This window comes from Piliocolobus tephrosceles, chromosome 11, assembly GCF_002776525.5.
Source record: "Piliocolobus tephrosceles isolate RC106 chromosome 11, ASM277652v3, whole genome shotgun sequence".
Taxonomy (NCBI): Eukaryota; Metazoa; Chordata; class Mammalia; order Primates; family Cercopithecidae; genus Piliocolobus; species Piliocolobus tephrosceles.
In genome coordinates, this window is record NC_045444.1 from 89,169,079 (window position 1) to 89,185,380 (window position 16,302).

At 40.8% G+C, this 16,302-nt stretch overlaps 1 protein-coding gene across 1 annotated transcript in view; it reads left to right on the forward strand.

The window, feature by feature from the left end:
• FAM117B (family with sequence similarity 117 member B) overlaps positions 1–16,302 on the forward strand; it is a 129,076-nt gene that overhangs the window by 104,854 nt on the left and 7,920 nt on the right. Inside the window, exons 5-7 of the mRNA XM_023219129.3 lie at positions 7,541–7,684; positions 9,317–9,542; positions 11,655–11,775. Of these exons, the coding sequence (XP_023074897.1) occupies positions 7,541–7,684; positions 9,317–9,542; positions 11,655–11,775 (491 nt within the window). The remainder of the gene's footprint in view (positions 1–7,540; positions 7,685–9,316; positions 9,543–11,654; positions 11,776–16,302) is intronic.

Below are 16,302 nucleotides of genomic sequence, written 5' to 3' on the forward strand. Positions count from 1 at the left end.
GAATGAAAAGAGGTTGGTTAATGGATACTGATCTGTAGTCAGATAGAAGGAATAAGTTCTAGTGTTCGATAGCACAGTAGAGTGACTGTGGTTAACAATAATTTATTGTATATATCATTAACTATGAGAGAAGATTTGAAATGTTCCCACCACAAAGAAATGTTTAAGTTTATGGATATTCTGAATACCCTGATTTGATCATTACATATTATATGCATGTATCAAAATATCACACGTACCACATAAATATGTACAATTATTATGTATCCAGAAAACTGAGGGACAAATGACTAAAAACCCAAGAAAAGGGTGAATGGACGTGTCAAGAAATATATAGAAATGAACCTTAAAGGCCGGGCACAGTGGCTCACGCCTGTAATCCCAGCACTTTGGGAGGCCGAGGCAGCCGGATCTCAAGGTCAGGAGATTGAGACCATCCTGGCTAATACGGTGAAACCCTTTCTCTACTAAAAATACAAAAAATTAGCCAGGTGCTATGGCGGGTGCCTGTAGTCCCAGCTACTCGGGAGGCTGAGGCAGGAGAATGGCGTGAACCTGGGAGGAGGAGCTTGCAGTGAGCTGAGCTGAGATCACGCCACTGCACTCCAGCCTGGGTGACAGAGCGAGACTCCGTCTAAAAAAAAAAAAAGAAACAGCCGAGCCTGGTGACACGTGCCTATAGTCCCAGCTACTTGGGAGGCTGAGGCAGGAGAATTGCTTGAACCCAGCAGGCGAAGGTTGCAGTGAGCTGAGATCGCGCCACCGCACTCCAGCCTGGGTGACAGAGGGAGACTCCTCAAAAAAGAGAAAAAAAGAAGTGACCTTTAAATATACTTTGAAAAAATCATACTTTGAATAATGAGAATTAAAATATAATATCAATGTATACAGTGTAAACAGTTTATATGTAAACACCATGAAGAGGTTTTTCAAGTCAGTAAGAAAAAAACAGATAACATTCCTTGCTACAAAATGGACAAATGACTGGCTATCATTTTAAAAATTTACTTTTGTTTATGTTCTACAATATGGAAACTAAAGGAATGAGACCACTTGTAGTTAATGAAACTTAGCAAAGGTTTAGAAAAAATCCAATTTAGAGAGTTTCACGAAACATATATATTCATACAGTGCAGATAAAAATGTGAGGAGTAAAAATATGTTACTGTTCGGTTTGGCATTATGAATCAAAGCCCTGAAAAATTTTCCCTATCCTTTGTGTCCCCCCCAGAAAAATAGCTCCCCCACCCCAGGAATTTATTCTAAGGAAGTATTTATGTATGTGTGCAAATAATTGTCTAAGAGGATGTTCATGACAGTATGGTTCTGTAATAGTGAAAAATGGAAAACTATTTGTTTAATAGAGCATTGATTTCTTATGTAATGCACTCACAAAATGAAATACTCTGCACCTATAAAAATGATTTGGTTAAACGTTTTAAAGCATAGAGATAGGTTACAGGTCTGGCATGATGTTAAAAAAAAAAACCACTGGGTTCAGAACGCTACGTACAATATGTTTCTGGTTAAAAGTGTATATGTATATAGAAGAAAGAGGACTAGACAGAAGAGTTTTTATAAAATTATTAATAGTTGTTATCTCTGGTGAATGATATCTGTTTCTTTCTTCACTGAATTTTTTTTTTACTTTTGCAATAAAGAAAACAGTGCCAGTCCAGGCACAGTGACTCATGCTTGTAATCCCTGCACTTTGGGAGGTCAAGGCTGGGAGGATCACTTGAGGCCAGGAGTTCGAGATCAGCCTGGGCAACATAGTGAGCCTCTGTCTCTAATTATATTTTTTAAATTATTTAAATAAAAAAGAGTAAACAAGTTAAAAATAGTTTCTCAGGGCAAACTTTTTATGGACATATTCAAGTTCTCTGGATCACTCTATCTCTGGCTTATGTTTAAGTACGTTCTTAAGTCTATTGAAAACTGTAGAAATAAAAAAAACTAGAGGTGAGTGTATTAGTCTCCTCAGGCTCAGGCTGCCGTAACAAAATATTATACATAGACTAGGTGACTTTACACAACAGAAATTTATCTTCCAGTTCTGGAGACTCTTAAGTCCAAGATCAAGGTGCCAGCAGAGTTGGTATGTAGTTGAGGGTTCTCCCCTGAGGTTGCAGACAGCTCCCTTCTTGCTGTGTGCTTATGTGAACTTTTCTTTGTGTGCATGGAAATGGAAGGGGTCTCTCTGGTGTCCTGTTGGACCAGGCCTGCCCTTCCATATGACCTAATTTAAACTTTACTGCTGACTGGACGCAGTGGCTCATGTTTGTAATCTCAGCACTTTGGGAGGCTGAAGCCGTCTGATTGCTTGAGGCCAGGAGTTTGAGACCAGCCTGGGCAACATGGTAAAACCCTGTCTCTACCAAAACAGTACGAAAATTAGCCAGGCATGGTGGCATGTACCTGTAATCCCAGCTACTCAGGAGGCTGAGGTAGGAGGATCACCTGAGGCCAGGAGGCAGGGGTTGTAGTGAGCCAAGATCGTGCCACTGCACTCCAGCCTGGGCAACAAGGTGAGACCCTGTCTCAAACAACAACAACAAAACAAACCTCAACTACTGCTTTAGGTGCCCCATGTCCAAATGCAGCCACATGGGTAGTTAGGGCTCCAACATAGGATGTTAGGGGGGATGCACACATCCATATACCAGCCTTGTTGAACAAGCATCTTGTATGTTTTGGGCTCTGTGCTTGGCATTGGCACTAAAGAGATTAATAAGACATAGTTTCTCTCCTCAGGTTAATTGTAGAAAAATAATCCAAAAGAAAAAAATACCAACTCTGTCCCTAGGTGTAGCTTGCTTCTGATATTTTGGGGAAATACTCTTTTTTCTGGGTGAAATATAAATATGTGTGTGTGTCTGTTTTATATGCATGTATTGGCTTTTGGTTGAATAAACATTAAGAGGCAAAGGAAATGTTTTCTTTTAACTTCCTGCTTTTGTGAACTGTCTGGGGTATATGAAACTTTTGTTCCAGTAGGTAGAACAGAAAATGTTGAGAAATTAGGTATGGGGGTTTCTCTGTGCACATAGAATTTATGTTTATATTTGAGGAAAGGGAAAATCAAAAAGTACATATAAGGAGTAAACCCTTGAAGACATATAGGTCAAGCTTTAGTCCCATAATTTTCTGTTTGCAAATTTGCAAAATTATTTTATAATTCACCTTCTAAAAATTGCATCTTTCTTTACAGATCACTCTATGTTACTTGAAGTTTATGGCTCAGCTGACTACTGCAGGTTATATCAGGAATTTGAGTTTTTATACCTATGGAGTGTTAGTGAGTTAAAGTTTTATTGTCTGACCAGTAGTTGACTTGTGACATTGATTGTGCTTTAGCCACCTGCTAAACTGTATATGAAGTTGTCACCACTTATGAAAGCTGAAAGGGTCTAACCAGGACAAGTGTTCACATCAAATGACTGAGAGAATAGATCTATGGATATGGCTAAGATCTTCCTCAAAAAAATAGTTTTGAGGCTGGGCACAGTGGCTTACGCCTGTAATCCCAGCACTTTGTGAGGCCTAGGTGGTGGATCACCTGAGGTCAGGAATTTGAGACCAGCCAGGCCAACATGGCAATACCCCATCTCTACTAAAAATACAGAAAATTAGCCTGGTGTAGTGGCATGTCCCAGCCACTTGGGAGGCTGAGGCACAAGAATCACTGGAACCTGGGAGGCAGAGGTTGTGGTGAGCTGAGATCGCACCACTGCACTCTAGCCTGGGAGACAGACTGAGACTCCATCTCAAAAAAAAATTTTTTTTTGAAAATTGTGTATCTCTGTGCCAAAGATCTACACTCTGGAGAATGGCTCAAAAATATAAGTTGAATTTTTAAAAATTATATAAGTTTTCTCTATAAAACATTTATAGAACACCCAAACTTAAGATTTTTCTTTTCTTTGGTAGTGGATGCTGAGATTGGAAAAGGGATCAGAAAGAAGAGATGGAAGTAAAGGGAATAAGTAATGTAGAAGCTTGAGGCTGTGGGGAATGTGGGAACAGAGGGACTTATAAAAAGGGAAAAATTAGGAGACACTATATGCGAAAGAAAATAAGTGACAAAAAAATGTGAAAAGATAAAGAATTATTTTAATACATACTAAGGAAAATACAAAATAAAATTTGCAGCTACTGTTTTCTGAGCGTTCATGCTTTAGAGGCCAGGCACCATACCAGGTTTCTTGTCGTTTCATTCTTAAAGCCATGAGGTAGGTTTCTGTGTCCTGTGTTACATATGAGGACCCAACACTAACTGAGCAGTGGAGACATGCTCACTCAGCACTTCTGCATGGAGCTTCCCCTTGGCCTTTTTTAATCACAAATTTCTTGTGTTTGCTAAGGATTCTTGTTGTACTTATTATGCTCTTTCTTCTCTTCTTTTTTCTTTTCTCTTGCCTTCCTGCCCACCTGCCACCCCCTTTCTCTTTCTCTCTTTCTCTCTCCTTGCTTCCTTCCAGTTCTAAAGGGGAGCAGGAATAAAAGGAGAAATAGATATTTAACACTAAGTTCTGTATCACACAGCAAGGTTATCAGGGAATAAAACTAATGGTCATTGATTAGAGGCCCTCGTACCTTTGTCTTCTTGCCCACTTCTTCCTGAAAGAGGTTTTCCAAAGAAACTTTCTTAAATGAAGGATAGGTTAATCACCTTTCTTTGCTAGACAGTAGAAGAATCTACAAGATGTTCATCTGGCACACTGTTGTTACTAGCTTTGGCGGGTACCTCTGTTAATGCTTGTTTCATATTTTATTTTGAGTGTCTTATCAGGAAAAAAGTAATATTCTGTAATTATGTAATCAGATAGTTCTTTCCAAAAGTAATACTGTGACAATAAAAACATTTTTAATTTAAAAATCTCTATATATAGATTTTGGAAGTGGTTCTCTTAAATAAATAAATCATATCATGAAAATGGCCATACTGCCCAAAGTAGTTTATAGATTCGGTGCTATTCCCATCAAACTACCATTGACATTCTTTACAGAATTAGAAAAAACTATTTTAAATTTCATATGGAATCAAAAAAGACCCTGTATAGCCAAGACAGTCCTAAGCAAAAAGTACAAAGCTGTAGGCATCACGCCATCTGACTTCAAACTACACTACAAGGCCACAATAACTAAAACAGCATAGTACTGGTACCAAAAGAGACACATAGACCAATGGAGCAGGACAGAGACCTTATAAATAACACCACATATCTCCAACTCTCTGATCCTTGACAAACCTGACAAAAAAAAGCAATAGGGAAAGGATCTCCTATTCAGTAAATGGTGCTAGGAAAACTGGCTAGCCATATGCAGAAAACTGAAACTGGACCCCTTCCTTACACCTTATACAAAAATTAACTCAAGATGGATTAAAGACTTAAATGTAAAAACCCAAAACCATAAGAACCCAAAACCATAAAAACCCTAGAAGAAATACCATTCAGGACATAGGCATGGGCAAAGACTTCATGACAAAATGCCAAAAGCAATTGCAACAAAAGCCAAAGTTGACAAATGGGATCTAGTTAAACTAAAGAGCTTCTGCACAGCAAAAGAAACTATCATCAGAGTAAACAGGCAGCCTACAGAATGGGAGAAAATTTTTGCAGTCTAGCCATCTGACAGAGGTTTAATATCCAGAATTTACAAGGCACTTAAACAAATTTACAAGAAAAAAACAACCCCATCAAAAAGTGGACAAAGGATATGAACAGACACTTCTTAAAAGAAGACAGTTACATGGCCAACAAACATGTAAAAAATATATGAAAAAAGCTCAACATCACTATCAGAGAAATGCAAGTGAAAACTACCATGTGATACCATCTCATGCCAGTCAGAATGGCAATTATTAAAATAAGTCAGGAAACAATAGATGCTGGTGAAGCTGTGGAGAAATAGGAATGCTTTTACACTGTTGGTGGGTGTGTAAATGAATTCAACCATTGTGGAAGACAGCGTGGCAATTCCTCAATGATCTAGAACCAGAAATATCATTTGACCCATCAATTCCATCACTGTATATATACCCAAAGGATTATAAATCCTTTGGACTATACTATAAAGACACATGCACATATGTGTTTATTGCAGCACTGTTTACAATAGCAAAGACGTAGAACCAACTCAAATGCCATCAATGATAGACTGGATAAAGAAAATGTGGTACATATACTTCGTGGAATACTATGCAGCCATAAAAAGGAATGAGATCATGTCCTTTGCAAGGACATGGATGAAGCTGGAAGCCATCATCCTCAGCAGACTAACACAAGAACAGAAAACCAAACACCGCATATTCTCAATCATAAATGGGAGTTGAACAATGAGAACACATGGACCCAGAGAGGGGAACAACACACACCAGGGCCTGTTCGAGGTAGCAGATGAGGAGAGGGAACTTAGAGGACTGGTCAATAGGTGCAGCAAACCACCATGGCACACGTATACCTTTGTAACAAATCTGCATGTTCTGCACATGTATCTTACTTTTTTTAAGAATAGATAAAAACAATAATAAATCCCCTCCAGAATATAAATAATTGTATATATTAATCTGTTCTTATGTTGCTATAAATACCTGAGACTGGGTAATTTATAAAGAAAAGAGGGGCCGTGCGTGGTGGCTCATGCCTGTAATCCCAGCACTTTGGGAGGCCTACACAGGCAGATCACAAGGTCAGGAGTTTGAGACCAGCCTGGCAAATATGGTGAAAACCGTCTCTACTAAAAATACCAAAAAAATTAGCCAGGTGTGGTGGTGGGTGCCTGTGGCCCCAGCTACTCAGGAGGCTGAGGCAGGAGAGTCACTTGAACCCGGGAGGTGAAGGTTGCAGTGAGTCGAGATCACACCACTGCACTCCAGCCTGGGTGACAGAGTGAGACTTGTCTCAAAAAAAAGAAAGAAAGAGGTTTAATTGGCTCACAGTTCTGCAGGCTGTACAGGAAGCATGACGCTGGCATTTACTTGTGTCCGGGGAGGCCTCAGGAAACTGACAATCATGGCGGAAGGCAAAGGGGTAGCGCACAGGTCACATGGCCGAGCAGGAGCAAGAGAGAGAAGGGGGAGGTGCTATACACCTTTAAACAACCAGATTTCATAAGAACTCACAGTACTAAGAGGGACAGTGCTAAACCATTCATGAGAGATCCACCCCCATGATTTGGGTGAGACATCCAAACTCCATCATTGTGGCACTAGGAGTGTTTAAAGTTATATTCTGAAATCTGAGCTCTGTTACAGTCATAAAAGAATTTTTGAGGTTGACATTCTTTTACTATATATATCCCTATTCCCTTTGCAGTCATTCATAGGTGTGAATACATTTTCAGAATCCTGCCTTCGTTGTGTGGTTTTAAATTATATTTCATCCATGCCAAGGAGCAGGTTTGTTCACTCACACTTTTTGTGAGGCCTGTAAACTTTGATTTATTTTTGAGTTACTTATGTCTGTTGGAATTATGCTTCAGTCTAGAAAATTAAAAGGTAATGTGAAGCCTCTCTTCTCCATCCCATTTTCTTAAGGCTCCTGTTCCAAAGACTGCACTTATTCCTGTAATTCCCATCACCAAATCAACAGGCTCCCGGTTCCGGAATAGCGTGGAAGGATTGAATCAGGAGATTGAAATAATAATTAAAGAGACTGGGGAAAAGGAAGAGCAACTTATAGTAAGTTATCTTGTATCTTAAAATCATTCTTGAATTCTTCTAATTATTAAAAATGCACAGTTTGGGTTTCCATATGTAGTTGGGTTTCTTCCTTCTCATTGAGTGAACAAAAATTTATCTCTTTTGAAAATCTTTGATCTGGGCAAGTGAATGAAAAGTTTTCATTTAGTTGCATGTCATAGAGGCAACTGATCTGACTTGAATTTGGATTACTGAATAGAAACTATTTTTTGTTTGTCTGTATTTAGACACCATTAGGTGATATACTTCTTATTTGCTATAACTCCATTTAACATAATTAGTAAGCTAAACTCCGTTAGTAAGTTTAGCTTACTAATTATGGGGGGCAGAAGTTTACATGACATTGAATACTTTCTAAGCATGAATCTACTTGCTCCTTTTTTGAATGTCAGTGACTATTTGGTTTTGGTTGACATGCTAGGCCATGTCATCATAAAGTACAGTTAGAAATGATCTGGCTAGGCACGGTGGCTCATGCCTGTAATCCCAACATTTTGGAGGTTGAGGCGGGTGGATCACCTGAGGTCAGGAGTTCAAGACCCACCTGGCCAACATAGTGAAACCCCGTCTCTACTAAAAAATACAAAAATTAGCTGGGCATGGTGGTGCGTGCCTGTAATCCCAGCTACTTGGGAGGCTGAGGCAGGGAGAATCGCTTGAACCCGGAAAGTGGAGGTTGCAGTGAACCAAGATTGCGTCATTGTACTCCAGCCTGGGTGACAGAGCGAGACTCCGTCCCCCGCAAAAAAAAAGAAATGATCTTCTGCCTATTCTGTCTACTGACTAGAAAACACATGAGAATAGTTCCTATGTAAAACAGAAAAATTACTGTTTAGGTTTAAAAACCATGTCACAGAGTATATTTATTTAACCGTCTCTCTATTCTTCAGTGAAGGAGGAATTGAGTATTGTATTGATGCTTAAGATCCTCTCCCGTAAAATAAAAGGTTGGTTTAGCTAAGAGAAAACACAGCTCCCCACACCCTCTCCTCCATGCTGCCTGATGGGGTCCAGGTTCCCTGACATAATAAAGGTAAATGAATCGGAAGCATGCAGGGCGTTGGTTTCCCTGCTAAAGGACCCACGCAGGCTTTCCTTTGTGTGTGTACTTGATTTTCTCCCCATCATTAGCACTTCTGTGATTAACCTTGCCCCCATTTAGGAAGGTTGACTTGAAAAAATCCTTTCAGGGTGTGGCATCAGTGTCCCTGGTTCCCACGATGAATAACCTTTTTTCCTCTAATGTGGACCTAGTGTTACACCTAGATTTCATGGCCCTGATTTATAATTTTTAAAATAACCCTTAGCACACGGTAAGTGATGCAGTGCAATTCATTTATTCAACAAGCATTGGCCAACAAGCATTGGTTATTCAACAACCAACTGCTGTATGCCAGGCCTTGGGAATATAGAGTCTTCACCAAAGACTCTCGGTGGGGGAGTCAGATTAGACAGGGATGTCACTAACATGCAACATGAAATCCTAATAAGTAGGAAGGGATTTCTGATTTGTGAGTCTCTGGCACTATATGTGAAGGTTGACATTGGGTGCATTGCTGGTGATTTGAAATTAATGATAAATATACATATGTTTTAAAAATTTTGTAACAGCCGCAAGATATTCCAGATGGCCATCGTGCTCCACCCCCGCTTGTACAGAGAAGTAGCAGCACGCGCAGCATCGACACACAGACCCCTGGTGGGGCAGACAGAGGAAGCAACAACAGCAGCCGTTCCCAGTCCGTGTCCCCAACATCGTTCCTCACCATTTCCAATGAAGGTAGCGAGGAGAGTCCTTGCTCAGCTGATGACCTGCTTGTTGATCCCAGAGATAAAGGTATAGTGCTGGAGGAATGTGCTACCAGACGATAATGGAATCCGCCTGTTGTATCATTCATTCTATTCATTTTCTAGGAGAACCACCCACTCGAGGCTACTCAGTTAATGTGTTCGGAGCATAGGTTTTAAATTTGGAGCGTAAACAGGTTTGACTGTCATACTCAGTTGATGGTCTGGTTGGGCAAGTTTATGGGCTTTTGTTAGTTTGTACCTCTTTTTTGGTACTTGTTAATACAACTTCCTTATTGGTGAGACACATTCTTTTTGGAATAAATGAGATGAACACTTGCTCTGAAAAGCACTTTGGTCTCTGTTACCTGATAGTCATGATTTTATTACCTTAATGCTTTTTAAATCAATACAAAGCCATCAAGTTAGTGTTTTTTAGGATCTGTATTTGTGACATTTTTAACAAGGATTAAATAGATTTATATCAATGCAGGGTGAGTGTTCAAAGCAAGCCTGATGTAAAACGTTGAAGGGTATTTTTAAAAATAACCTTAAAATACCTTAGAAATAACCTGGAAATAGAAGCAGTTTGAATGTTAATTACAAATATTTTTGCCTTTTAAAACAAATATTAGCCTTGCATTTATGTCAGGACAGTATTTTCTTAGCCTAATCCTGCTTACATTGTGTACTTGAAAGCAATAATCTCACACACACACACACACACACACACACACACACACACACACACATATATTTTTTGAGACAGAGTCTCGCTCTGTCGCGCAGGCTGGAGTGCAGTGGCATGATCTTGGCTCACTGCAAGCTCCACCTCCCGGGTTCACACCATTCTCCTGCCTCAACCTCCCGAGTACCTGGGCCTACAGGTGTCTGCTACCATGCCCAGATAATTGTTTGTATTTTTAGTAGAGATGGGGTTTCACCATGTTAGCCAGGATGGTCTCAATCTCCTGACCTCATGATCCATCAGCCTCGGCCTCCAGAGTGCTGGGATTACAGGCGTGAGCCACCGCGCCGGCCTGTTTATGAGTTCTAAAGCTCAGTTCAGTAGTCATTTATTTCCAACCTCCTCCATACAGTGTGTTGAATGTCCTAAAGTGCTCTGCTGTTAGGACTTGCTGATGCTACTCATCACCTAAGTCATTCAAACTGTAACAAGTGCAGAAGACAGAAGATTCACTGAAGAAGTTACTTTAAACTGTGGAAAGTTGTAAACTGTTGTTTTTTGGACTTTTCTTGCTAGCTTCTGGGTCTGATAAAACATGGGTCAGATAAAATCTGTCCCTTGATTTCCCATATTTTCCACTTCTACATCAATAACATGTAGAAAGTCTAAATAAACTCAATAAATGTGTCCTTATCCATTTGATTTTAGTAGCTGGTTGGCCGCTGTGAATTTCTTTTGTAGGAAAACTAGGCTGTAGCGCTGCTGCCAGCAAGGATTTTGTAGCTTAGCTGGTACAGACTGAAAATTTAGAACAGACATTTAACATATTAAAATTTTTAAGTTAATGTAAATTGAGGATATCAGCACTAAATAATATCAGAGTAAAGAAATGTTCCTCCTGTTAGGGTTAATTTGGAGGGACTTCAAAAAACTTGAGTCAGAGCCAGACTTTGAAGGACCTTTTGGAAAATAAACAGAACTTACCCCTTTAGGTAAGGGGAAATTCATAGGCAAAGAAAAATGTTTGGCATCCGGTGGCTCTGACTACCTGGAGCAAAGATTGTAACCAGAGGAACAGAGAAATTGAACCGAGAAATGCTGAAGCACAGGCCAAGAATTAATCATCAGCAACCAGTGAAGAACCATTTCAGATATTTGTACTGGGAAAAATGGAAGTAGTGTTTAAGTGCATTTGTTTTGTATAGAGTAGAAATAAGGCAGCCAGCCAGATCAGTGTTCACTACTGAGGGTTATGTGATACAGGCCTAGGCTATGGTAATTGTAAGTGGAAGTGAAATAAATATTTTATTTGTATATGCATTTATTTAACAAACATTACCTCCTTGATGAATAAAGCACTGTTCCTACCCTCAAGTAGTTCACGGTGGGCTAGTCCAAGAACAATTAAATGTAGTATGACTGTATATTTATGTAGTTGTATTTTTTAGTAATCTAATGTGTCATTTCTTGCAGAGAATGGGAACAATTCTCCTTTGCCCAAATATGCAACCTCACCAAAACCTAACAACAGTTATATGTTCAAAAGGGAACCTCCTGAGGGCTGTGAAAGGGTCAAAGTCTTTGAGGAATGCTCGTAAGTATCCCTTCCACCACCCCGCAAAAGAAAACTATTATGAGGTTTTTTTTTGAGATAGGATCTCACTCTGTCACCTAGGCTGGACTGCACTAATGCAGTCACAGGTCACACTGCAACCTCTACCTCCTAGGCTCCAGTGATCTTCCCGCCTCAACCTCCCAAGTAGCTGGGAATACAGATGCACACCACTAGCCTGGCTAATTGTTTTGAGATGGAGTCTCGCTCTGACACCCAGGCTGGAGTACAGTGCCACAATCTCGGCTCACTGCAATCTCTGCCTCCTAGGTTCACGCCATTCTCCTGCCGCAGCTTCCCGAGTAGCTGGGACCACAGGCACCCACAACCACGCCTGGCTAATTTTTTGTATTTTTAGTAGAGGCGGGGTTTCACCACATTGGCCAGGATGGTCTGGATCTCCTGACCTCGTGATCCGCCTGCCTCGGCCTACCAAAGTGTTGGGATTACAGGTGTGAGCGACTGCACCTGGCCTAGCCTGGCTAATTTTTTAAAGTCTCACTGTGTTGTCCAGGCTGGTCCCAAACTCCTGGGCACAAGCAGTCCTCCTGCCTCAGCCTCCTGAAGTGCTGGGATTACAGGCATGGGCCACTGTGCCCAGCCTATTATCAGCATTTTTAAGTAAGCTGAAAGAATAGTATAGTGATCACTCATATATCTACAACCCAGATTAGATAATAGCTAACATTTTGCAGTATTTACTAAAAGTTACCACAGTACTGCTATGTAGCCACAGTACGATTATCACACCTTAGAATATTGATAGTAATGCTTAATATCAGCTAATACCCATTTGTTATTCAAATTTCCTTAGTTGTCTGCAAAACGTCTTCTGTGGTTGTCATTTGTGACATGTATCCAGTTTGTTTACATGTTGAATTTAGCAGTATATTTATTCCAGATAGACCATGAATCTCACCTAGTGTGGTTCCATTCTTTCAAGGAGGCCAGTCTGGGCAACATAGCAAGATCCATTCTCATAAATATTTAAAATACACACACACACACACACACACCCCTACCTCACTGTGAAGAAGATAATCTAAACAGGATTTTTTTTTTCAAACAGAGTCTCACTCTGTCGCCCAGGCTGGAGTGCAGTGGCGCAATCTCGTCTCACTGCAAGCTCCACCTCCCTCGTTCACTCCATTCTCCTGCCTCAGCCTCCCGAGTAGCTGGGACTACAGGCGCCCGCCACCACGCCCGGCTAATTTTTTGCATTTTTAGTAGAGACGGGGTTTCACCGTGTTAGCCAGGATGGTCTCGATCTCCTGACCTCGTGATCCACCCACCTTGGCCTCCCAAAGTGCTTGGATTACAGGCATGAGCCACCGCGCCCGGCCTAAGAAGGATTTTAAACTAACAGTAGTATCTAGTGCCCTTGGTATGTGATCTCCTATATTCACATACTTCTTTTGGTTGGTACTCTAGTCAGCTACTCCTATTTTAAACTCATAAGTCGCCCAGAAAGTATACAGCCTGTGACTCCTTGCTTTATAAGTGATGACTAAGGATGTGAGGTTTGTGTGAGATTGAGCAAATTAGCTGAAGAATGTTATTTGGAGATACGATGACAGTGTTTAGCCCTCGCCGTCTAATTTCACTGTGGTTGCCAAGTCTGAAAGCCACCCTTTTTGGCTTTTTCTTACTGCGAATCCTGAAATACAACATGGAGATTGTCCAGCCTTCTGCAGTTCACACAGTTTGTCATCGTCTTTTATCATGAACATCTTGGAGTGATTTGAAATATGGCATTCTAGGCCGGGTGTGGTGGCTCACGCCTTAATCCCAGCACTTTGGGAGACCAAGGTGGGTGGATCACTGAGGTCCGGAGTTCGAGACCAGCCTGGCCAACATGGTGAAACACCATCTCTATTAAAAATACAAAAATTAGCTGGGCGCAGTGGTGCACGCCTGTAATAATCCCGGCTACTCGGGAGGCTGAGGCAGGAGAATTGCTTGAACCTGGGAGGTGGAGATTGCACTGAGCCAAGATCGTGCCATAGCACTGCAGCCTGGATGACAGAGGGAGACTGTCTCAAAAAAAAAAAAAAAAAAAAAAAAGGCATTCTTTTGTTTCTCTTATGTGCTTTCTTGTCAGTGCTTCCTTTAACCTGAATTCTGAATAATGTAACCACACAAAGAGCATTGGTTTTTGAATCCCTTTAACTTCTCTACTAGGAAACACCAGTCTCCTATCTGCTTCTGTGACTGTAATTGAAAACTCTTGTTTTAGCACCTGCTTATTTTAGGTTTTTTCACCATATTAGCCTGTAAGTTTTAAGTGGTACTAGCTGAGAGTTTAAGCCAGTTTTATAGCAGATTTGTTCCATGGACTCCCTGCATTATAATCACCTGGGGAGTTAGTAGAAACTGTAGATTACAAGACCCTACCCCAGACTTAATGTATGGGTAAATATGGACGTAGGACATGACCTCTGCATCTTTATCAAGTAGCTCAGATGATTTTTCTGCCCAGTATGAAAATACTGGCTTATACTTTTTCATGAGTATTCTTAAGAAATTACGTCATTGTTTTCACCAGTGTGAAAATCATGTTCCACTCCTTTCTGGCCTGTCTAGTTTCCATTGAGAAGTCTGTTGCCAGACAAATTGGAGCTCCTTTATATGTTATTTGCTTCTTTCCTCTTGCTGCTTTTAGGATCTTCTCTTTGTCCTTGACTTTGAATGTTTGATTATTTTATGTCTTGGGGTAGTTGTTTTTGGGTCAAAGCTGTTTGGTGTTCCCTGACCTTCCTGTACCTGGGTATTTATATCTTTCTCAGGTTTTGGAAAGTTTTCTGTTATTACTTTTGAGAATAAGCTTTCTACCCCTTTGCTATCATTTGACTCCCTCTTGAAAAACAGTAATTCCTAGATTTGGTCTTTTGAGGTAATTTTCTGTATCTTGTAGTTGGTCTTTGTTCCTTTTCATTCTTTTCCCTTTTTTCTCCTCTGACTGTATATTTCCAAATAGCCTGTCTTCAAGCTCACCAATTCTTTCCTCTGTTTGATTCATCTGTTTAGATCCTCTAATGAATTTTTTAATTCTGCAAATGTATGTCTCAGTTCTAAGATTTGTTTGATTTTTAAAAATTATTTCAATCTCTTTGTTAAATTTATTTGATAAATTTCTGAATTGTTTTTCTGTGTTATCTTGGAGATCACTGAGTTTTCTTAAAACTGCTATTTTGAATTATTGGTTAGCAAATTCACATATTGGTGTCTCATTAGCATCAGTCACTGGTTCTTTGCTTTGTCCATTTTAAGGAGGTCATGGTTCCCTGTTCACTGTTAATTCTTGTGGATTTAAGTTTATGTCTTTGCATTGAAGGATTCTTTATTCTAGTTTTCTCTGTCTGGCTTGTTTTGGTTTTTATTAGATATATTTGCTTACAGATCCTTCACTGCTAGATCGCTGCCTCCTTTTTGGCTCTGGGTGGCGCCTTAAACACAGGTCCACCATGGCTCTAGTAAACAACCTAAAGGCTGCTGCTCCTGAAGCCGGGAGGTCCCAGTGCTCTCAGCAGCGTGGGAAAGCTAGGTCGGAGTTCCTGCCGAAGGAACCTGTGTAGTGCTGCTGAACCACTGTGATGTGGCATCTCCTTTCACCGAATTCCACAGCAGAGTTTCCAGGGCTGGGGATGGCATTTCTGCCTCCCGTCTTTGTCTTTGCCTTTCCTCGGGGATATTTTTCCTTTCATGTGTTTCCCATGTTTCCCATGGGTGAAGGCAGTGTCTTGTCAGGGAACCCAGAATTGTGGGGAAGCTGGTTGTCTACCCCAGTCTCACTTTTTCTAGTGTAGAAACCATGAATTGTGCTGGGCAGAATGAGGGTAGGGTTGTCACAGATGTGGAAATCTGATTCTCAGTTTTTTCACTTCTCTGTGGCCCCAGGAACTCTCTTTTCATATTTGAGTTCTTGGATGTTGCTAGTAATAATCTCAGTAATACATATTTGTTTTTGGTTGTCTGTGGCAGGGACTGGAACCATGTGCTTCTTTACCACTATTTTGGAACTGGGAAGCAGAAATGGGCTTATTCTATTAGGTAAAAATCTGTTGGCCCAAATGTATTTTTTTGGAGTTGTGCCTGCCCCGCTCCACCGCCAACCCTGCTGAGACAGGTTCTTTGTCACCCAGGCTGGAGTGCAGTGTTGCAGTCAACAGCCCACTGCAGCCTCGACCTCCCCGGGCCCAGGCAATCCTCTCACCTCAGCCTCCCAATTAGCTGAGACTACAGGCATCCGCCACCACCCCCAGCTAGTTTTTCTAGAGATGGGGTTTTGGCATGTGCCCAGGCTGGTCTTGAACTCCTGGGCTCAAGTGATCCACCTTCCTTGACCTCCTAAAGTGCTGGGATTATAGGCATGAGCCACTGTGTCCGGCCTGAGTTGAGCTCTTTGATTTACTCACTGGCCCTTAGGATTTGCCCAAGTGCTAAATGTAGAGATTTGGTTGATTGACTCTAAAACATTTTGATTGTTTTTAAGAAATGACTTTAAATATT